We start from the raw sequence: 24,840 nt of genomic DNA, 5'->3' as shown, positions 1-24,840 counted from the left end.
AATTATCTGTGATTATGATTTTAATTTTTTTTAGTATTACAAATATTTATTTTGTTAGGATTATTCTCAACCAGGTAAACTTTTGTAAGTATCTCTTTTTTTTTCAAGAGGAGGGTACATTAATAAATTTTTAAGTGATTTTTAAAATTATTTAAATAAATACCTATCTTTAATGCACCTTTAAATGTTCCTTTTTTTATAATTATGTTTATAAAATTTAATTTCATTTTTTTATAATATTTTATTTTGAAAAGAATTTATGCTCAGAGATTTTGTCTTATTTTTCTCTTGTTTTCATAATGTGTGAGATTTACTTTTTGAAATTTATACATAAAATGGTATAAGAGGGTAATTTGAAGATTTTGAGGATCAAATTCAGTTATTACACAATATTATACAATTTGATAAATTTTTGCGGCGTTAAGTGAGTGCAGTTTTAAAATTCGAAATGCCTTTTCCTGTGAAGAAGCACTCTGCCATTTTTTATTCCTAAGGAGAACTCTGAACAAGCCATTACGAATAGATAATTTATCACTTTGGTTACATTGTCACATGCGAATGTACACTTGTGAAACTGTGATGTTATTTCTAAAAAGGGAACATGGTTTTTGATGTACTTAATTTCAAAGAGGAAATTAAAGAATATTGAACACTTAACAAAATTGCAAATGTTTGATAATTTCCTAGCTTTTCTTAAATTAAATATTCACCGTTTAAAATTAAATATTCACCGCATTAAAAGATAAAAGTTAATTGAACATGTTCGGGGAAAAAATTTTTTAAAATAACAAACTGATTAATGTAAATATGAATAAACAATTCTTCATGTTTAAAATAAGGCAGTTTTTTATTCAAAAACATTTTGAACATTTGTATAAATTAATTTTTCCAGCAAAGTTTTATAAGTAGTGAAGTAGTTACTGCGTTTCGAAAGTAGCGTGTAATCACTATATTTTAAAAAAAAGTGGTTGTTAATTAAATTTTTAACAAAGTAGATGCAGTTGTAGTAAACTACAAAAATGATGTAGTTTTTCCAATGACTATGTATGCATATATATATATATATATATATATATATATATATATATATATATATATATATATATATATATATATATATATATATATATATATATATATATATATATATGTGTGTGTGTGTATGTGAAGTTTTTCATTTTATGCATTTTTGTAATTATTTAAGTAATTACAGATTTTAATTTATACTTGAAACTTTAAATTCAGTTCAAGGTAAGATCTGGTTTCTATTCAGCATAGTTAAACAATTTTTCTTTTTATTATTCAGTGAATTTAACTCATATGAATTCAATTATGATTCATATGAATTTCACTTATTTTACCTCAAGTGGTTAAAAGAGCTATTTAAAATGTAGTCTGCATTTTATTTTTATTTAAAATTTCAGCAACAAAGCAGTTTTGTGACTTTTTTATTTAATTGAATTATATAATTCATAATTAAAATAACTTTAAATGTTGCAAAACAAATGTTTTGACCCTTAAACTTCAAATTTTAAATTCAGTTCGAAATAGGATCTGATTTCTATTTAGCAAAGAAAACAATTTTCTTCTAATTATTCAGTGAGGAAACTTTTCAAATGTAGAATATTTTTTATAATTTTGACCTCTAGTTTACCAAATGGTTAAATAGCTATTTAAAATGTTGTTTGTATTATGTTTATGTTTATTGTAATTTTTCAGCGTCGTAGCAGGCCAGATCACGAAGACAGGTGTAGAAACTGGGAACGTACTGGAAGTTGTTCATATGGCAATACTTGCAGATACAAGCATGAAGCCTTCCCACCTCCAAATGCTTCTAGACGACCTAATAAAACTGAAAAGTAATGCTTTGGGTTACTTAACTTTGTAATGTCAGTTTGTTGACACATTTTTTTTTAAATCAAATATTGGAGATCTGTTTTAAAAGGAGCTTTAAATCTTGATTAAAGATCTAAATAATCAGTAGTGTAGGGCAAACATTTGTTTTTGATACTAGATTTTATATCATTTTTAAGCTTTATTTCTAATCTAAGGTTCATGCTATATCCATTCCTAAAATCAGTCTTACAATATTTTTTTTTATTTTTCTCATTTCTTTTGATGATACGACCACACAAAAACCTTGAGTTCCATTTAAATTAAGAAAATGAAACAGAACTTCCCTAAATACTTATCTTATCAGACTATTGCCAAATAGGTGAGAAAATAACAACTATTTACCATCCCTGTGGCAGAATATCTTCTGACTTTCTGCCAAATGCCTCTCTAATGCTAATATCTTTCTGCAAGATTCTTTTCAAAATAACAAATATACATGTTACTAAATTAAAGTAACAAAAGCATCAACTTCAAAAGAAAATAAAAAAAGGAAACTTTTTGGATCTAATGAAATATTTGTTTAATTAAATATGTTATATTTTTTTAAATTCTAATATTATGGGCCATATTCTCACATTTTGTAGGGGGAAAACACACTAATTATTTACTTTTTCGCATTTTGTGGATCATCATCATCTCATTTAAAAAATAATGAATAAATCGTGAAATCCATAGCAGTAACACAGAAAATAAAGATCGATGACGAAATCACGTTAATGGGACTCTTCAAAAAAAGGTTACTAAATGCGCGTTTTCATTTCGAGATTCAGTTGTTCTATTTAATAATATAATATTAAAAATATCGGATTTTAAAACTGTGGGGAAATCAATAGTAAAAAAATTGGAATCAAAATTTCCGCAGAAAAGAAAACCAAATTTTTTCCTTCATTAATCTTTATTTTTCATTGTTCTCAAATAAAAATAGAAAAAAAAATTTCCACTCGGATGCACGAGAAAGGTATATTTTAAATATAATTCTGAAGAAAAGATAAAATCTTTCGAAAATTTCCGCAGAAAAGAAACCAAATTTTTTCCTTCATTAATCTTTATTTTTCATTGTTCTCAAATAAAAATAGAAAAAAAAATTTCCACTCGGATGCACGAGAAAGGTATATTTTAAATATAATTCTGAAGAAAAGATAAAATCTTTCGAAAATTTCCGCAGAAAAGAAAACCAAATTTTTTCCTTCATTAATCTTTATTTTTCATTGTTCTCAAATAAAAATAGAAAAAAAAATTTCCACTCGGATGCACGAGAAAGGTATATTTTAAATATAATTCTGAAGAAAAGATAAAATCTTTCGAAAATTTCCGCAGAAAAATTTTTTTTTTACTTCCCAAAAGAAAAATCTTTCCGCAAGAACTCAATAACGTTCTGCGACAATGTCGCCGTGTCACCATGATTCTGAGACAGGGTTTACCATACATTTTTGTAAATAAATTAGAATTAAGCATTGTCTCATCTGCGGAAATTTGTTTTTAATTTTAAAATTTTTTCTGTCTAAAACCTGAAATCTATTAAAAAATATTTAGTTCCTTGGAAAGCTGTATTTCTAAAAATTAAATTTAAACTCAAATATTGCATCAGTTTCTTGATCAATTATGGGCATCCATATTTAAATGATCTTATAAAAATGTATCCATTTTTTTGAATTATGAGTTGTTTGGATTGTTTTTATATACTCAGAAGCAGAATGTACAACGAATTTTCAAACTAAAATAAGCATAATAAGATACTTTTTATGAAGTAACCTTAACCCTATTCAACTTTTTAAATAAAAACAATACTAAGATTAGTGTTCGTCTTTAGTTTTAAAAATATTTGTGTAGCTTTTTCTTTGTTACAAAAACATTCCTTTTGTTATAGAAACATTCTTATTAATTTTAAAAAAATTCAGAAAAAGTTTTTTTTTTTCTCCATGCCAACTTACTTAAAAATGGAATTTATTAACACTTCCAGACAAATTTGAATAAATTCAGAGATCAACATACAGATAGACAGGTGGTCAGTTTACGAAGGTATTGCTGCCTTTTATTAAATAGGATAAATTCAGTTCTTGTTAATAGAGGTCAACTTAGAGAGGTAGTCAACTTATAAGAGTGATCAACTTGACAGGATTCACTGTAACTTCTTTTTGTCAAATTTATAGGAAGTGAGTAATTTAGATAAACATTAAAATTAAATTCAATAATGCTTATAAGCTTTGATGTTGTACATTTTAGTATGTAATTCATTGTTAGAAAGTTATTAGTTAAAGTAAAAGTATAGCAGTTTAAATTCAAGATAGTTTCTGCTTATAATTTCTAATATTTTTAATAGAGATATGTTTTATTTTGTTCCTCTTTTAAAAATGTTATATTTCTTGCAGAGAAATGGATAGAAAAGATCTCAGGCACAAGGTTCGTAATAAAAGAGATGAACCTAAGGAACCTAGAATGGGTTCAGCTTCTCCAAAGGTAATTTTTTTTCTTTCTTTAACAACTTAATCTTTCTATCATCACATTTACATATTTACTTACGTTGATTTGTTATTATGAGCTTGTTTGTTAACTTGTAATAAGTCTTTGGCTAATCATGCCATGATGACAAATTATCAATAAAGCATTTTCATTACTTTTAAAAGTGTTTATAATTCTCTCTATTAAATAGATATTTTAAAAATTTAGCTAAAAAGGGACATCTGTTATTTGACTGTTGTAAATAATAGTTTTCCACGAGATTTAGTAACGTAAATTAGGAATACCATATCCTTTTTTTTTAAGACAGTCAATGCCAAATGTTACAAAAAAACGCTACATTTAAAAACAGTTGCATGTATTACAGATGTTTTATTTTTAAAAAAGGGAATAACTAATGGTTGGGTGCATCAGAAAATTTTAACCAACTATTCTAATACTAAATCAGATCTTGTATTTTATGAAGTTATTTATTTCAACAAGGCTTTTAGACTTTTTTTTTTTACAATAGTCTTCTTTATTTCCTGACACAAAATTTGTATCATGTCTTCATAATATTTGAGATAAACATTTCCTTTTGTAAGTGCGAAACATTTACCAGTTTTTTTTAAAATTATGATATTGTACAAATTATTCAGTATTGTTTGCTACTTCAATTAATGCTAGAAGTTTTTTTTTATAGAAAAAAGGTAGCAAGCGCAGCAATAGTAGGAGTAGAAAAGGTGAACATGAAAGTAAAATAAAATCTACAGTTGTTGTTACTAGACACAGGTCCCCTGGTGCTGGAAATACTGAAATTGCTGATGCTAAAAAAAAAGGTGATGGCAACTGGGAAGATGATTCTGATGGTCTGTACTACACTCTTTAAGTATTTTTATTTATTGAAACTTTAATATCTTCATGGAGGTTGTTCTAATATTATTATCAAGATATAAATCAATGAGCATCTTGAAGAATATTATATTTTTGATCAAAAATTATTTGTTATTTGTAGTGTTACTAAGTAATCCTGATAATATTTTTTTTAATGGAAAGAAAACTTAGAACATTTTTTGGATTAAAATGTGATTTTTTTTTTGTTGGTGGTGAATGCCTATCTGAACTATAACATCTTCTAGCTTTTTGTTATTAATTGTATTCTTTAAAATGTCTGTTAAATTTTTCTTAATATCCTTGAATCACATAGATTCAATCTACAGTGCTATCATCAAAATTTCAAATTTGTCTGCCACTTCAACTCAGTCAGGCAGGAATTAATATTGAAAAAATTAAACGTAGTCATATGAATATTTAGGGCAACTTGCATATCATGAATATAAAGTTCCGCGCAAAATCTTTATTTTGTTTAAATTATATTTGAATTTTATACAATCAAACTTTATCTTTGCCCAAAAATAAGGAAAATTTAGAAAAATAGTAAAAAGATGCTTATTCCCTGTCCAATAAAGAAATTAAAAAGAAAAGTTAAACTTGCAGATGATAATATTAAAATAAAATCTTTTAATTTTAAAAGGAGAAATTTACTGAATTGTAATGTAATGGTGTTGAGATTTGTGCTTATTTAAAGTTACTTCACATAAAATTCATATAAAATTCATGATCATACCATCATAGGTGCTTTGCAGACAAATGAAATCATAATCTGAAAAATGAACATTAAGTGTCATTCAGTATCATTTAAAAAAGAAAAGAAAACAAAAAAAACTTATTTTTTATGAATGAAGATAAAAAAAAAATCTTTTGTTTTTTGTTTTACCTTTAATTTTTTACTTGTCCTTGGCTTTTTCTGTTAGCAAAGTTTCTTCCCTTTGTTGTTTTTTGTTTAAAAAAAACTGAGGTGGTAAATAATTGCTGATGCCATGCAGTTTCTGCTGCCATGTATTTCGGTAGCACTCTAAGTATATGAGCATATTAACAGCATATGATTTTATTACCTTAGAAAAGACATAACTTTTTTTTTTTTACAATTTCTTAAAAATTGCCGCGCATTTTCCTGTATAAAAATATGTAGTTGAATTTTTCATTTTAATTTAATTTTATTGAGTTTTTTGTCTTGTATTCAGGCGTCATTCTAACTCTATGAACATATTGATGGCTTTTTATTTACGATTTATTTTTTTTTAACCAGAAAACAAATTTCTTCATTCTCTTCTACTAATAATAAAATCACTTTATATTTTCTTTACCAATTAAAAACCTTTTAGTTTATTTATAAAATCATAAAATTTGAGTAAAGTCAACTTTTGAAATAAAGGTCAACTTTTCACACACTAAGAATAATTTTTAATGGTTTAAAAGATAGGCTTTAATTATACAAATTTGTTAACATTGCCAATGAATTTCAAAATGAGATTTAAAAAATATATTTTTTCTCTGTATAAACATGTCTCTTTTTTTACTCAATATATGGTAGATAGTCACAATTTGGAAAATATGTTCCAAATCGGAACTTATCTTTTGCCTTACGTGTCTGTTTAACACTGTTTAGGAATCAAAACATTTTTGCACACAACTGCAAAATTATTTATACAATAAAAATTTTTTATTACTAGCATTCAACTTAATCACGATCAAGAAAGTTTCGAATTGTTAGGTATACAAATTTTTACATTTTTTAAAACTATACAACTTTAAGGACAAAATCCAAAATTTAAGGAAGTTGTTTTAATAATAGTTCTTAATAATAATAATTACAATAATAATAAATAGTTCCTAAGTAATAAATTCTTTAAAAATATACATAAGTACATCTTTGTATCTGAGTTTTTGACTTAATTTATAGGTGGCACAATTTCTATAATGTCTTTAAAATCTTCTGCCATTAAATCTTGTCATTAGATCAAAAGTTATGTAGGTTGATCTAATTTTTTTATTCAATTCTCTGTACATTTTTTGTTAAATTTCCACCTGGTACAAAAATGTGTTCTGTGTTACTTAAAAGAAAGTAATAACTTAATAGTTTTATGGAAGTCATGTTCTTTTCTTTTTTTTTTTTTTTTAATTATCTTACAAACAATTTAGAAAACTTTTTTTTTTAAATTAATTATTTATATCATTTATTTGTTTGCAACAAAAGTTACTTTCATGGTGATCTACTTAGCTCTTCGATTGAAATTTAATTAAAATTAACTTTAATTTTTTTCCATTTTCTTTTCTTTTGTTCTATGTACTTGTACTGTATTTTTTATTCACTCTCCAGTGATTTCTTTCATTGGATTTAGTTTATAACAGCATTTGCATTGCATATCTTTATAGATTGGCCGATGGATGCTGCTCAATTAGATTATAAAGAAGAGTTGACCCTGGAAAGAAAGAGGCAGCAACTTCAGAGAGAGTTGGAATTAGAACTGCAAAAAGAACGCATGCTGAATGAAAATGTTACAATAACAAAAACCGTAAATTTATTCAGAATATTTTCTTTTCACTTCTATTCTTTGTTATTAATTTAAAAATAAATTATATTTCTTTGTGTATAATATAAAATTGATAACATTAAAGAGGCACACACTAATATTACAAGCATTACTAATGAATTTATATTTCATATCATGGCGAATTTTTAAAATTTTTTGCAGTAAACATTACATTCAGAAAAACTAGTTCAAAAATTTACTTGTCAGCATGAATTTCTCTGTTAAAAAAAGTTAAATCTCTTGAAAAATTTATCTTCTTTTGTTAATTTTAAGTTCCATGACCCAGAGGTGCCCTAATGATTTTATTTTGTTTTTACTATTGTTTTCCCTCTGTTTTTGCACCAGACATAGTTTGTAGCATCCATTAATTTTGTTCCCTTGATTGTGTACAATTATAATCATTTTACCTTAAATTTGAAGCAGAATGGTTACATCCATTGTGTATCCAAATCAATCCATGACATAAGATAGAGAAAACTACTTTGCTGCGATTGATTTTGTAGTTCATGTGTAAATGATTTTATAAATATTAATTTGTATCTTTATTTTGACTCATTTTTTTAATGTTTTTGATCTTTTTTCCAATGATAAGTAAAGTTGACTGCCCTAGTACCTTTCCTTAGTTATTTTTTATAATACATTAAAGTAGCAAAAAAATGGCCTTGGTATGGCGAAACATTTTACTTTTATAAGCCTTACATTAAAAGAACGAAATTTTTATATTTTAAGTAATCAAAATAGCAGTAGTCTTTTTATGCTCACCAAAATCTTGTAACCTTCTTTCAATATTCAGTAACAGTAACAACACAAGTAGCACACTTTTTCAGTAACAATAACAACAGAAGTACTTCAAGCAGTTTGTGATCTTACTTTTAAACTGCTATATATAATTCTCTATATTATATTTAATGATTAAATAATCGGCTCCAATCTATAATTCTGGATCTTATGTTTAATGGTAAGCCCTTACCAATTTAACACTTTCAATTTAGCTAGACTAACTCCTGATTTAATGAAAATTTCTCTAGATTTTTTTTTATTTTATCTATATATATTTCAGAAAATTTCTTAAAATTTTAGAAGTTCTTATAAAAGTACCTATTAGAGATTAATAGAGTTTTTAATGACTAAATTGAGTGCTTAAAAATTTGAATTAATTCTACTAAATAATGAAGTTATTATCAGTTGTAGTCAGGGTTGGGTTTTTGCCGCCAAAAACTGGTTTTTAACATGACAGTGGTAAAAACCGTGTTTTTACCGGTAAAAACCGTCAAAAACCTACTGTTTTCTTTAATTTATGGCATATAGCAGACAATATATTATTTTCACTTAATTGCCTTTGTAAATGAATGTTGTAAATGATTGCTATTGATTTTGCACGTATCAATATTGCTATATACACGTATTCTTATAGAAGGATATTCATTCATACAGAAATATTGTAACAACATACTTATTGAAAATAGTGATACTTAACTTTTATCGTTATAGCTTGATTTGCAAAGGATTCAAAATTTTGCACTTCTTAAATGTTAGAAATAAACAAACAAACAAAAATGCTTGGAACTATTAATAAATTCAAGAACTAAAAAAAGAATTTAAAATTTGGCATTTCTTAAATATTAGATATAAGCTAAACAAAACTTTCAAAACTTGTAACTACTAACAAACTCTAAGTCAGGAATGACTTGACATTCTTCAGTAATGTAATATGTCAAACAAAATGATGCTTGGAAATGTTGAAAATTTTGTTTAGTATCCTAATATTTTACTTCAAATAGTATGATTTGATATAATCATGTTGGGAAAATGCAAAAATCTGTTCTTAAATATCTTTTAACAACTTTTTTTCTAATTTTATTGCCCAAAAATGAATTAATTTTAAATCATAAGCAGTTAAACTCAAATTAAAATACAGTTTTATTAAAACTATGGGTTTTTGACAGAGGGTTTTTTGACATGAATGTATAAACCGGTAAAAACCGTCATGTGTCAAAAACTTGCCAACCCTGGTTGTAGTTATAAGGTTAGAATTTTTTATTTTCAAACAAATTCAAAAATGCTTATTTTTTGTTAAACTTTGACTCTTTAACATGCATGTAATTCATCAAAAGGGTGCAACTATCTAGTATAAATGGATAAATTAAATGCTTATAACTATTTAAAATTACGAATTTCAAGAATATATTTAGCATTATAAAATTTATATTTTAGTTTATTCAATAACCTTCATAAATGTGATTTATTCCTCTTAATTAAAATTTGCTGTTATTTGTGTTTGTTATATTTTTTATTAATTATGAAAAATACCTAAAAATTCACTTTGTGGAATTTTTTTTACATTATTTAATAGTTTTAATAAAATATTTATTATCTTACAAATCTACTGCATTTACTTCTTTTCATGTTAGCAGTTATGCTTATTTAACATGAGCCTAAGTTTCACAAAAGGATAATTCCACAGCTCAAAGTCTTTCACTTGCAAGTTCTGGGTTCTTTTATCAATTTGAATGTTTTGTTCCATTTCATTATTCTTTTTTTATCAGAACTATCTTAGTCATAGGTAAAAATTTCAGCATCTCCCTTAACTGCTTGCATCTCTCTTACTGCCTTTTATTAATTTTTCTTTTGAAAAAAATCTAATGGAGATATGTTAACAGACAAGTGATATGTACTGGCAAGCTCTTTTAGTTACAGGGCTTTAATTTCTACCCCTGTATAAGGTATAAAAATACCACAATCATATCCTCTCAATAGTTTTTGTATATTGCACAAATGTAAATATAATATGATTAACTTGCCTGCTATCACTATCCGCTTTATGGATCTAAATAGCTGAAGAAACTCAAATTGCTTGTTCAACAGTCCTGCTTTACGAATAATTTGTTTTCATGCTGATATGCTAGCACGCAATGAAAATATTGCCAACATTGCATTACAAGGAAGAGCCTTTTAAGTTATTATATTATTAGTTATTTGAGCTTTTTATGAGAAAATTTTTATAGTGCTGTAGATTGTTTAAAGAATGGACAAAGAAGCCCCTGGTGAATAGTTGATTATTAGATTTTAAAAAGCTGCATAATAAATTATTTAGTTTTGTGACTATTAACATACATTTCATGGTAGACCTTTTTCTTTTTCCTATAGGTTTCTTTCAGTGGAAGTAGCAGTAGTAGTAGTAGCAGTGATAGTGGTAGTATTTCAAGCAGTTCTGGGTCTTCCAGTAGTAGCAGTGAAGAAGACAGCAATGAGAGTACTTCTTCCTCTTCATCTTCTTCTTCCAGTAGCCCATCTCTCAAAAAGAAAAGCAAAAAGTCTGGTGCCAAAGCTCAACTTTCTAAGAAGTCTTCAAAAGGAAGAGTTAAGGATGACTACGATAAAATCAAAAGCAGTAGGGCTGGGAAAGGTCAAAAGCATCGATCACCTTCTCCTCTGTTTGAAAAACCTGGTCGTAAAAAAGGTCACGATAAAAGAAATGCGACGTCTGTGTCACCAAAAAGAAAGAAGGTTGAAGGAAAAAGTGAAAGTGGTGCCAGATCTAATTTGAATGTGAAGCTCAAAGGACCAAGAACTCCTAGTCCTGTGCCAGTTTCTCGAAAGCAGAGGCAATGGTAATTTTTTCGGAGCATATTTATATTGAAAATAATAAGATTCTTTCTAAAATACCTGAAAACAGAATTTCTAAAATAAACTCAACAACCCTAAAAAACTTAACATTCGTCAAATTGATTACTGACTTTTGCTAGTTTGAGTTGTTACTGTAACATTTTAAAATCTTTTATGACTGCAAACATTAAATTTTATCTTTCATCTATGCTTTGATGAAAGTGCTAATATTCTATGCTAATCAGTTTGTCATAAATTAAAGAATTGTAAAAAATAAATTAATTTTTAAATTGTAATTTATCAGTCAAATATTCTGAGTTATGAGTTTTTTTTTGGATCTTAATATAATCAATACTGAATAGAGCTTTTTAAAAAAGAATCCCATTGTTTTTGCCCCAATTGACTTCATTTCAAAAGACATTATTGTGCTTTTTTCCGATGATTTTCTATGTTGTTTTTTTTAAAAATTGGCAGGCTAAAGAAACTTCTTAACTGAAAAAAGTTTAGTTTGTATTGTAAAAATAGAGAACAATATAGTAAGGTGGCTATCTCTTTAAATAGGAAAATTAAACAAGAACTTCTGAAACAGGTATCAGTGTAATCAGATATTGTCATCAAGTTGTTTTTATTTATATTTTGTAACTTTTTATCTTTACCTTTAGTTCTGAATTCTTTATTCTCAATTCGCTAACATGAAAGCAGTTTGTTTTGTTTACAGAAAAGTGTTTGTTGGTTCATTAGCATTTTTTTATAGTATTGTTGCAATTTGACAAAGCATAGACGTAACCTATTAGCAGTTATAATTTATATTTACTTTTAAGAAAAGTAATGATAGTCATAAGTAACAGCCCTGTAAAAAACACAGTTCTTTGTTTAAAATTAAAGTAATAAAAACTTCTCACCTTAAGGGATCAAAGTTCATCTGCTGACAGCCGATCAGCCGAAGTTCAACATGGTCGTAATAAGAGGCACAAGAAAAAGAAGGATGCACCTAAATCTGATGTGAGAACCAAAAAAATTTTTATCTTTATTTTTTTATGTGAGTTGATTGTTCTAAATAAACTTGGATATATAATCTGCAATTACTTTCAGAAGCGTAAAGTTGATCGTGGCATCCCTACACCACCTCATCTAAGCAGTCCGAATCGCACGGCTCTCATGCCAATGGTACAAACTAAGAAATCAAAGCCTAGAGATGAATCGGGCAGCAGAAGGATGAGATCACATACACCACCCATGCTGGCACCTAGGTCTTCAGGAAACGGTTCTCAACCACCTGCCAAACAATTCGGCACCAATCGTTATTTCACTGAAGAAAAAACCATTGAAAGAAATCGTCCTGATGACCGAGGCAAACCTTATTCCAGAAAAGAAGACATTCTCCTCTCCCAGAAACAACGCAACGATAGCCGTGATCGAACTGACAAAAGAGGCAGAATCTCTCCCAGGAAGGATAATCGAAAAGGATCCCTTTCCCCTGTTAAAAATAGATATGAGGTCGATGTCAATCCCGTTGCATCTCGTAAATTGTATCCTCACGATAAGGATAAAGGGGATAGGCACAGACAGTCTCCTTCTCCTGTTAGATCTGACAGAAGGAGACCTCCGGGTGAGTTAGATAAGAAAAGAGACATTCGAGATCTGTCTCCAAGAGACCACGATCCTCGCAGAGATACCCGATACCAAAGTAACGAAGCTCACGGCTATGAGAAGAGAGTCAATGAGCCAAAAATAAAGCGTGTTGTTTCGCCTGATGTTTTGAAAAAAGGCAGAGATGACAGAGGACGTGATTATGCTCAGAAAGATAGAGGAATAGATTATGAATTCAACTCTTGGCAAGGAGATCATGTAAGTTATTATCTAGACTGTCATAAATAATGGGCTTGGATGTGTGTGTGTGTATATATATATATATATATATATATATATACAACAAATTAAAGTTTTATTTGTAGATTATTGTGTAAAATCTCTACATAGTTTACAAAACATCATCTGAATGTGTTTCATCCTCTTAAAACACCTTTATTTTATTTGTTTTTTTGAGTAACATTTTGTTACTTCTAAAAGAGTTGTCACTATCATCAAAAATGTAAAAGGGATGGAAAAATTGTGGGCCAGAATCTTGCATTTTAATATCATCTGTGAATAAAATGTTATAGAACTTTTTCTTACCTAAAGAAATTTAATGGGTTATTATCTAATACAAATAAAATTTAGTGAGGTTAAATCACGTGTGAACAAAAAATTATGCAATAGGATCTGGTGCAGATAAAATATAGTTGGAAAGAATCTCATAATTTTGATCGACTTTCTTTTCAAATTATTTTTCATTTTTCTTTTTCTTTCAATAATTATAAATTGTATTATTTAAAAAAAATACACACATATTTTTAGTTATAGATGTGAAATCTTGAATGTAATTTATCTCCCTTGTTAAAAATATAATTTTTTAAAATACCAAAAATTTAATAGAATTCATAAAAACACTTTTTGCTTGATACTAAGGCAAAAATCCACTGACATGAATACAATAATAAAAATCATTATCATTCAGCATCTAATTTAAACACTTTTTATGCATGCTTCAGAGGAAAAGCAACACCGCTGGCGGAAGGCGGTCACCAGAACTAAGAGGTCGCCAAGAGCCTTTATTGCCCCGAAACGATCGTTCAAGAGATGGAGATCAAGACAGAAAAAAGAGGAAAGACCGTGATGTCTCTATGAGATCGGTTGATGATGCAGAAAGATCTAGATTATCATCTCCTAGAAGGTTGGTTTTCACTTTAAATCTAGATATATTTATCATTTTTCACTTGATTAATCCTGTATGACAATATTGATACTCATAAAAATTTGTGACAAAATCAGGTATTAAACTGTTGTTACTCTTTAAAAATTATTTAAAAGCCAAAATCTTATATCCTGTAATGGTTCTATTCACTTCGGTAAAAGCATAAATCTACTACAGTAAACACTTGAGATTTATTGCAACTCTAATTTTTATCACTTATATGTCCCTTATATTATTCTTAATATTTTTTGTATATTAATACATTCCTTTGTAAAGCAATAATTACGGGTAAAACTTAATTGTAATATTTTCTCAATTTTTACGAGTTCTTTGACTGCAATCATTTTGTGGCACTAAAGTTTGTGTACATGTCTGTTTTATATTTATCTTTGTTTTTTTATTTGCTTATTATTTTTCTTAATTTATAAAAATATGTCACACTGTGGGAAAGCTAATCCCGAATATAATTCAGATTGTAAGTTTTATTGTGAAAAATATTTTATGAAAAATTATAACTATATCTAAAACTGAGCTGCCTGCACAAAATGATTTGCAATTGATGAGGAACCACTGATAATAACTAAAATTTTATTTTTATTTCTTACTAATTAAATTTTAGAACACCTAATGGTATGATTTCAAATCACATTCATTGATTAGCTGCTTATTCAATTCAACCGAAAACAAAAAAAATGCCCAGTTTAAACTCCTTTAAAACAAGCTTTTTTCAAGTTCTCTTACAAAAATAAGTGGTTTTTACCATTTTGAAAAACTTTTTTTCATGTTTATCTGAGACCTTCAAAATCTCCAATTCATTAATTTTGCTCATGGCTGGTGCAACACGTTGACCAGCATGTGGCAACAAGTTCACTATGTAGTTGAGTATCATTTACAAAAATCTGATCTCATTAAAGTAAAGCAGTTGATTTAAATTTAATACTATATAAAAAGTAAATTAGTGTTAAATTCTATGCTGTATTAAAAATTATAAATTGTGTTCTTATTTGCCTATACAACTTTGCATTATAAGTTTCCTGCATATTTTTTTATTAGAATAACCTATCTCAATTTCCAATTTTTTTTAAGGTCACAGTCACCCTTGCACGGTCACCACGGTGTCCGGGACATTGAAACCCTGGGAGATTCTAGAAGCCGCATTTATGATTCTGACATCCCCCCTGGTGAGAGGGATTATGCCTATGGCTATGATCCGCTTCACGAGCATTACATTACTGACAGAATTCTGCCATCTGATTATGAAAGTGATGTCCTACGTGGTCCACCCCTTTATCCTTCTGATGTTTATTCTGAGAACCGATACCGCAAGGATCCAATTGACAGATATGGTCCTAGGGATGTTATATCCCCTAGAGAGATATTACCTCATAGGGAAATAATAAGCCTTGGAGGACGTAGTGAAGGTATTTCTTATTCATTGATTGATATATTTAAGTTTTCAAAATCATCCATTGACAGTCCTTGGAATGTCTTTGAGGTGTCTAGATTTTTCTGCTTTAACATACAGCAAATGGTTGACTTAATATAAGGATGTTAATTTTTTTTGGTGGAGTGTTACAAGAAAATAAAACTTTTACTTTTGCGGAGGGCAGAAGAAAAATTTAGCTTTCAAGAGCCATAATGAATTCAGTTTTATGATACTGTTGAAACTGCTATGAAAATCAACATGAAAGCTATTTTTTATTGCTAAAGTGTTGCTATTGGTAGTGCACTTTAGCATGTTATATGCAATTGTTATTATATATTCACAATACATTATGTAGAATAATGTAATGTAGAATAATATAATGTGGAATAATATTGAATAAATCATATAAGGAAAAACTTATGATATTTGTGGTATTAGATATTGTTTAAATAACAAAAAATACTTTTTTTCTTAAATTATTCTTTAGAGAGCAGTATATGAGAGATTAATTACAGTACTCTGTTAAAATGGAGAAAAAAAAAATTGTCTATTTTGCAGTCTTTGTCTTTATTAATTATATGTGTATTAATAATTAAAAATGTGTTAATGTGCATTAATAATTTAAAAAAAGCAAGTATGTATATAAAATTGTTTTTAATTTCAGTTAACTGAAAGTTGTTTGGATACTGTAGTTGAAAATCTGTCTAAATGATCTGCTGCTTGAATGTAAACGTATTGTACTTTCAGATTATCTTGGTGATGTTCCTTTAGACGATCGCAGTTATGAAGAGCGATGGCCCAGGGGAAGAGGAAGGGATGATTGGGATCCGTATGCTTCTGTTCCTCCTGCATCTTTACCTCCCCACGTTGCTGCAGGTATTTTCTTTCTGACTTCTAACTATTTACCTATCAATATATTGGTAATTTATTTAAGCGAAATACTTACCTTGAACTCGTCTTACGTGCTTTCTTGATAGCTCAGAAAATTCTTCAAATTGCTTTCTAAAGTTGGAGATAATTTGCATAGAGTTTGTCTTGCCTTACGGTAATTCTAATCTCATAATAAACCTTAGCAAAACTTTGATTTATTGTAACATTTTTGCATTGTGAATCTCAAATAGCTTTAGCCTTCAAGTCGGGAGAAACTGTAATGCTATGCAAAATCTCTCTATTGACTTAAATTTGTTCAATTATATATTTTTTGTTTTGTTTACTAATATTTTACATGTAAGACCCTCAAATTTATATCCACATCCAGGCAGAATTTTTTTTTCTGCCCTCTCACTTATGCATTACCTCTTTTATGTGCCCCTTTCATTTTATGCGACGGTATAAGGTTTTTGCTCATTTTATAGGAAAATAATGATAATTATCATTTGTTTATGATTGAAAATAAAGATTGAAAATAAATATTTCAATTATGCACCGAAATTTTTCTTAGAATAGCCAAAAATATTTTTTTTGTAGAAAAAAAAAAATTGAATTTTTTCGGAAGAAAGTTTTTAGTTCAAAAATTCCAGTGCCTAGCAATCTTTGTTACACATAAAATGACATATGTTGCTGAATCCAGTGAAATAGTTTCTTTTTCTTCCTCTTGCTATTTTTTCACCTTTCTTGTTTCTAGGAACACATTTTTTTTCTACAATTTTGAAAAGGCTGACTTATTAGTTACACCACTAACATTGTAAACCCATCCATCTTTAAGGACAGAACCTTTTCCCTTGCCAAGCTGTTAACTACTCCCATGTTTTGTAGAAAAAGGACATCTGAAATACAAAAAATGAAAGGGACCGTGGTCACTTGCTTGCAGTCAGATAGACATCTTGGATAAATAAAAGATGGCCTGTTAAGGAACAACAAACAACTGCTCAAACAACCTATTATGTAGCACAGGGGTTTCCAACTTACATGAGGCTGGGGGCTGCAATTAAAAACTCCGGCCAAATGGTGGGCCACTACTTTATCAAAATTTTATGTAGGACTCTTTTATGTTTGAAGGAACATTAAGTATCACTGTCAGATTTTTATCAAGTTGTACAAAACAAATGTATTGAATTACAAATTAAAATTAATAGTAGAGTTTTACGCAACATACACGATTGCTTTTGTATTTGAATAAGTATTTTCTTGGATGCAATACCTGAAAAAAAAAATTACGCCGTTGGTATGTTAAATTTCACAGAAACAAAGAAATTCAGTGTTTTTTAACGAAAGAAAAGTATTTTAAACCCTTATAGATTTTGCATGAAAATTGTCTGCAAAAAAATGACAACTAATATATTTTAGTTTGTGGGCCACAAAAAAAAAGCTCTGTGGACCGGATGCGGCCCATGTGCCGCCAGTTGGTAACCACTGATGTAGCCTGTTATGACAGAAACTTTTTTATCATGTATAATTCCGCCCTAACAATTATAAAACTTTAGTTTTTGATAAAGGACTGTTAAGTTAATTTCAAACTTATAGGGATTACTAATATTCAGTTATAATGAAGGTGATAAAAAATGTTCCTCCAAATAATTTAAGAGTATTAGAAGGTTTAGCCAGTATTTGCAGTTATATTCAGCTACTGAAAGCTATTTTTGAAGCCATAAACGTCTATTATGGATTATTTTGCAGGAAAATAAATTGTTATTAAGTATGTTAAAAAAAAATTTCTTCTGTTAGTTATTGTAAATACCAAACCATTATAAATGTTAACATTTAATCCTTAGGAATAATTTTATTCATACTCTCATTGCAAGTTATGTTGTATTTTAGAACTTTGAATGAGCTTTTCACTTATGTCTCTTTAACTTATGCTCTCTTTTCTATTGGTCCCTTAAAATCGTGCATAAGTGAAAGTTCACTGTACATACATATAGAAGTATATTATTAAGTTATTCTTTAATATATTAAGTTTAAAAAAATTGGGAACTCTAATTTCACTTTTGAATTTCTTGTCCTACCTAATTTATTTAGAATAAGTTCATTTTGTATAAAGCTTATCTTTTTATAGTAATTTTATCTATTTACTTCATTATACTTTTATAAAATGAAATTATATGAATGAGTACAGCAAACTGTCTTATTCTTAGAATGCAAAGTTTTTTTAATTTTATATACATTAATCTATTGCTTATAAATGTGCAGTATTTCCTGACCATATTGGAAAAATTTATTTCCAATTAAAATTTTGACCTCTTTCTGAACTAAATAATTTAACAGGCGCAAAACTAAATAAAAGAACTTTAAAATACTATGTTTTAAAAAGGAGAAAATAATTATTTTTATATTTTTGTGACAATTAAAACAGAAAAGGTGTCTTATTTTCACAATTAACATAAATCCCCGCCTGAATCTCTATCACTTTTTTTTGTTTAGGATATAAGAGTAATTTTTTTCTTCCTCTTTTGATAAAATGATAGTTTAAAAATTTTTTTTTATCAGATTCAATTTGTAACACCATTTAAATTTGTTAACTTGAGTACAGATTGTTATTCATGCTTAATTTGTATTTCATCGTTCTGCTTAAGTGTGTGTTTTTTTCCTAAGTCATAATCTTTTGCAGATTTTATTCTATCTAGCGCAATATTTAATCCATTTAGTTATTAATGTAGTGTAATAAATGCTAATTAGTATATATTTCTTTATCTAAATTATAGCCATGTATCATCTAAGTCCTAATCAGCATATTTGTCAATTGAAATATTGTGTATTATTTTTCCTGTAATCATGTTTTTTTTTAATGAGTAATAAGTTATATATTTTTTTACTTGTTAGCTCTTGATGAAGATCGTTATGGCATGCCTAGAAGACGAAGAGGCTCTCCTGCTGAGTGGCAACAGCGTAATAGAATGGATGATAGGGAATCAGGAGGAAATCTTGGTCACAGGTGACTTTTTTAGAAATACATATTAATGAATATGCTGTCACACTTCCTTAAGCTTTTGACTTGTACAACTCCTTGTACTAGTAACAAACTTTAGCATGCTAATTGTTGTAATTTCTAAATTACTCTTCTGGAGGATGTTTAAAAACTAATAACTTGTAATGTTTTACTCCCTATTCATCATATTTTAACTATTTGCCCATGTTTTAACTTTTATCGTCTTACTTTTTTTGGAAGTTCTATTTTATCTCTGGAGGATTTGTTAGGAGACACCCATCATCCTAACATTTTTGCCTTTCTACTCGCAATTGGTATTTTATGCTGTATATAATTGTTTTATCGTATTTACACTTTTATCTGATTTTATTCACTTTCTGATCCTGTTTCATCTTGTTTTATAGTATTTACATTTTAGCTGATTTTATTCACTTTGAATACTCTTGTTACGTTGTGTAAAGTTCTAGTAAGAAAAAAATAGCTGGAAGCTTTTTGTCTTTGATTTGTTTTGAAACCGATTATTTGGCGCGGCATGTCCTTTTGTGAACCTTGTGCCATTAAACCCTACATTCAATTCAATTCAATAACTTGTAATTCTAATAACTTGTTAAATAAATATGTATATTGTTTGATAAAGGTTAGGTACCTTCAATTTTAGCTTTTCATTACTAATTCAGGGTTGTCACTCCACAGGGAGAACAGGAAAAACCTGGAAAATACAATGGGAATTTAAAAATCACCTAAAATAACAGAGAAAATGCAGAGAATTTTGATTTTTTCTTTACAAACTGGGAAAATGCAGGGAATTTTGTTTCTTATTTTTGTCTTTTAAAAAAAGGTGCCCACTCAAAGCTATGGGATATTTGACCATGATATTTCAGCCATTCAGAACTATTTCATTTACAATATTATAGCATTATTTAAGTATGTTCAGTTGTTTTTCCAGCAATTAAAACTAATAAATATAGTTAGCCCAATATAGCTCACGCAAGAGCACAGCTTAATATATTGTGCTAATATATTGTGCATAATATTCCTCTTAATATATTGTGCATAATATGTACAGGGGATTTTTTTCCTCCAGATTTGAGTGGCAACCCTGTGATTAAAATCTTATCTAATTTTACCATTACGAGTTTTCAATAACGTATTCGAAATTATAAGACTTTATGTTTGATAATTGTTATTTGTAAACATAATTGAAAATGAATTTTATTAAAATGATTGTTGTTGTGTTTAATTTTTTTTCCTACCAAAACTTCAGGCCTGGACGTGGTCAAATGACTTCCAGAGATGGTCGATCTAGGTCCCCACCACCCCCATCCAAAGGACAGGGATCCAATCGAACCTCTTGGAATGAACGTGGAAACCGTAATGAAAATCGAAACAACGATAACAGGCAGCAGGATGATGCTCAAAAGGTACTTTTTCTTAAATTGAAGAATTCAGAAAGTAAATAATTCGGTGGATACTTCTGATTATATTTATTTTTTATCTTTTAATTTAGAATTTAGATGAGAGAAAGGGTAGAAATGTGAGGAAAGACAGGGGTAAAAGGAAAGAAGATGTCCCGGAAGACAAACCTCCTGCAAAGGAAAAATCTGCTCCAAAAAGACCCCATTCTCCTTCGCCTGCTGCTAAAGTGCCGACAAAGAAAAGAAAAATGGAAGCTTTTGATATTCTAAAATATCATGGAGTAGTTGAGAATCCAGACAAAGGTAACTTACCCTATAGTTTCTCTTATTTCTCATCAAATGGCAAGACTGAAATTATGATCAAGTTAGTTAAACCATTTAACTGATTCAAAATTCGGAATTAACAGTTGAAGGTCATCTTTAGAAAGAACGGAATTCTACTTCCTTCTAGTCTACTAATGGTATAAGCACAACTTTCTCATTTTTTTAAGTAGCTGATTAATATTTTGGTCCTTAAAAAGATTTTTTTTTCTACTCGCTATGAAGGATCGAGGATCACACTATGTGCTCTTAAATAGAGAGTGCCATTAAGTATAACTCAGTTCAACTAAAATTCCACGGTATTTCTTTTACATGCAAAAGTTTAAAAAAAGACCTTATTTAGTTATTTTATTGAAAAAAATATTGTTTTCTTTTAACTTTAGTAACAAAGCATTTATGTAACTTTTTTTAATAAATATATTTGATACTATATTAAATTTGCTAATTAATTTTCTAAGCTTTTTCTTTATAATAAGTTAAAAGCTGATGGTTCAATAATGATTAGGATTCACAACAGCAATGAAAATTTAGTGGTCCAATAGACGTTGGTATTCATTTAGTGATCCAAAAACTAAATTTGGTAAACTAACTTGCGAAAACATAGATGGTCAGAGATAAGCAAAGGAGCTGAATTGCGTCTGTCCCAGTATACGTCAAAAAGAGCTTTTTAAGCAAAACAGGAACAGTTTGAGGAAGATCATTGGTCTTCTCACTGAACACTGTATCCTCTGGAGACACCTATACGTAATGGGTATTGAATCTAATCCTCTTTATAGAGGTTGTCATCTTGAAGAGGAGACTTTATGACATATACTTTGCGATTGTGACGTCTATTCTGCTCAAAGATTTGAGCATTTAGGGCAACACTGCATTAAGACATGGGAACTGCAAGATCTTCATGTAAGGTGTCTGCTGAATTTTATTTCAGCCACAAGGCTTTCTTGCTAATCATGATTTAGGGTTTGGGTACAATAGACCTCTGGTCGATGTGCCCTGCTCTTTAGAGCAGCCCATCCTCTAAATCTAATTTAACTTGCAAAAAAAAAATTGAACTTTGCAATTACATAATTTATGGTACACATCAAGAATTATGGTACACATCAAGAATTATGGTACATTTATGGTACACTAATTGCCATCTGTAGCATCCTAATACTAATTGCGTTCATTGCCTCATAATGATTAAAAATTAGTATTTTTTAAAAATTGGTGGATAAAAAACAAATAATATTAGTAAATAGATTTAACATAGAGATTAAAATACTGAGACCATATAATTTAATAAATGGAGAAAACAGAAAAAGTAAAAGGTAACAAAATAATATATGAAAAATTATTATCTAAAAAGCATAGAATTTTAATAAAGTCAATTCTAAAAGATAAAAAAGTGTTATTTTATTGATGAACAATTATACTGTGTACATGAATGCACTGCAATATGAAAATTTAAAATTTCAACATTTAAATTTAAAATTTTTGTACCAGATGCTTCAATAAATACTTTCAGTTATTCCATCTGAATACCATACACAGAAAAATAAATTAGTACAAAAATTTTTTTTTAATGTATGGAATTCAATGCTGAAAACTATTTTGTAAATTCTGAATATATTTCAAGGTGATAAATTTGTCGCCCATGCATATGATTTTAGCAACATTTGTAGAACAATTTACGACGATTGTCACTATACTGGTGTGAACCCTAACAATGGTCAAATACTTTAGTAAATAAATTTCAAATTAAAGAAAAAAACTACCTTTTAGTTCAGATGAAGTCCAAACTTATTTGCTTTAAAACTGCCAAATCCTAACTGTTTATTATTATCTGGTGTTCCTATTTTATCAAATTTTGGGATCAAAGCCTTAATCTATTTAAGTCTAATGAATCTATTCTATGAGTAGATGATAAAAAAAAACTATAGGAGATAAGTTGCATCATAGTCGTCTCACATTCCTAAAATTTTTAAATAATTTTCTGTATGGCATATCATTCTGAAGGACGCCTGGTGACTGAGTGGTAGTGCTTCGCGCTCTCATGCCTCAGGTCCTGGGTTCGATCCTTGGGCAGGGCAAGGTTGACTCAGCCTTTCATCCCTTCAGTGGGTCGATAAAATGAGTATCAAGCATGCTTGGAGACTGAACACTAGGGGTTCCGCATTTCGCTGACCACCCAACCGGAACATCAGCTCCTGTACCCCAGAGCCTAAGGTCAAGAAAACTGAGATGGGCACAGTAGACCTTGGCCCTCTATGGGCTATTGCACCACTAAGCTTAGTTTATGTCATTCTGAAACAATTATATTACCCTGTGATATATTTTGCAGTGATAAATAATCAGAGTTTTCCATGCATTTTAATTAAATTAGCAAAATTTTACTATGCTGTTATTGTATCTAAGCACTTTTTATTATTTTAATGTAGCCAAAAAGAAAAAAGAAGCGAAACCTGAGAGCAAGCCAGCCGCAAATCAAAAACCAGGTAAAGTGTTCTATTTCATGTAGATAAACTTTTCTTTCAGTGTTTTTATGCAACAACCTAAATAGCATAAAATTATGTAACATAAATTGCGTATGTAATTCTTCGTGATGAAAGTAAATTTCATTAAGAACCAATATGTGTTGTGATGTGACAATGTCATGCTTTAATCATTACGGTAAAATGCAGGAATGATAAAAAATAGAGATGATTAAGGTCCTAAAGAGATTACGTCCAGAAATAACTTTACAAAAAATTAAAGTTATTTAAACACTAGGCAAATATGGTACACTAGTAAGATTATTAATAATAGAGTTTTTGATTTTCTTAATGTAGTAACTCAATCAAAAATTCAGGTTAGCAATTGAAATATATGAATGTTTTGGTTGAGTTATTACTTCATCAAAAGCTCTATTGTTAGAGACCTACAGCAATATCATATTTGTCTAATATTTTGAAATCATTAATTCTTTGGCCCTTTTAATTGTATTAAATTTTGTATATTTATTTTTTTGGATTGACATAACCTCTGTCTGATTTTAATCATCTATGTTTTTGTCATTCCTGTCTGTTATTCTACTAATAAAGTTAACAGTGTGACACCGAAACACATATAGGTTTTTGAAAAAAATTTGCCACTTGTGATTTTAAGAATTTTTTTTAATGAAATTCAACCTAAATAATGTTTTCTTTATTTAAGTTAAACAAGATCAAACATCAAGTGATCCAACACCTGCTGTTGAAAAAGGAGATAGTTTATTGAAAGGCTCAAATGACACAAAATCGAAAAAGAGAGAAGATAGGAAATCAAGGAAAAATGGTTTGATTTAGCTAACTCCTCTACCTAATTACTTCTGAAAATATTTTATTAAAAATAGTGGCAGAATTAAGAAGATTAAATTCTTTTCGCAATACTATTAACAAGAAATATATAAGATATGATTTTTCTTTCTATATGCTGATATAAATTATTTTATTACACTAAATGGTAAAAAGAAGGGAGAATCAACTTTTTCTTTTGCAGGCCCTCTTCAATATAGGTCCGTACAGGTTTTTTTTTTTGCCCGTTAGTCACTTTTTGGCTACCAAATTAGTACTTTAATATATTTTAGGAAAAAAAATTTGACTTTAAAAGCTTAGTCAAAATTAACTCATCAACTCAAAATTAACTAG

At 28.5% G+C, this 24,840-nt stretch overlaps 1 protein-coding gene across 2 annotated transcripts in view; it reads left to right on the top strand.

Annotated features, from left to right (window-relative positions):
• LOC107456946 (uncharacterized) overlaps positions 1-24,840 on the top strand; it is a 40,995-nt gene that overhangs the window by 2,294 nt on the left and 13,861 nt on the right. For both annotated transcript variants that reach the window (XM_087169256.1, XM_087169257.1), the window contains exons 3-17: positions 1,720-1,859; positions 4,266-4,353; positions 5,036-5,201; positions 7,609-7,748; positions 10,914-11,377; positions 12,281-12,374; positions 12,465-13,220; positions 13,964-14,145; positions 15,253-15,587; positions 16,340-16,468; positions 19,352-19,463; positions 20,722-20,878; positions 20,965-21,175; positions 23,614-23,670; positions 24,368-24,487. In XM_087169256.1, coding sequence (XP_087025382.1) covers positions 1,720-1,859; positions 4,266-4,353; positions 5,036-5,201; positions 7,609-7,748; positions 10,914-11,377; positions 12,281-12,374; positions 12,465-13,220; positions 13,964-14,145; positions 15,253-15,587; positions 16,340-16,468; positions 19,352-19,463; positions 20,722-20,878; positions 20,965-21,175; positions 23,614-23,670; positions 24,368-24,487 — 3,151 coding nt within the window. The remainder of the gene's footprint in view (positions 1-1,719; positions 1,860-4,265; positions 4,354-5,035; positions 5,202-7,608; positions 7,749-10,913; positions 11,378-12,280; positions 12,375-12,464; positions 13,221-13,963; positions 14,146-15,252; positions 15,588-16,339; positions 16,469-19,351; positions 19,464-20,721; positions 20,879-20,964; positions 21,176-23,613; positions 23,671-24,367; positions 24,488-24,840) is intronic.

This window comes from Parasteatoda tepidariorum, chromosome 8 (genome assembly GCF_982258835.1).
Source record: "Parasteatoda tepidariorum strain Cologne lab strain chromosome 8, Ptep-v5.0, whole genome shotgun sequence".
Taxonomy (NCBI): Eukaryota; Metazoa; Arthropoda; class Arachnida; order Araneae; family Theridiidae; genus Parasteatoda; species Parasteatoda tepidariorum.
This window is presented reverse-complemented; position numbering and strand designations above follow the sequence as displayed.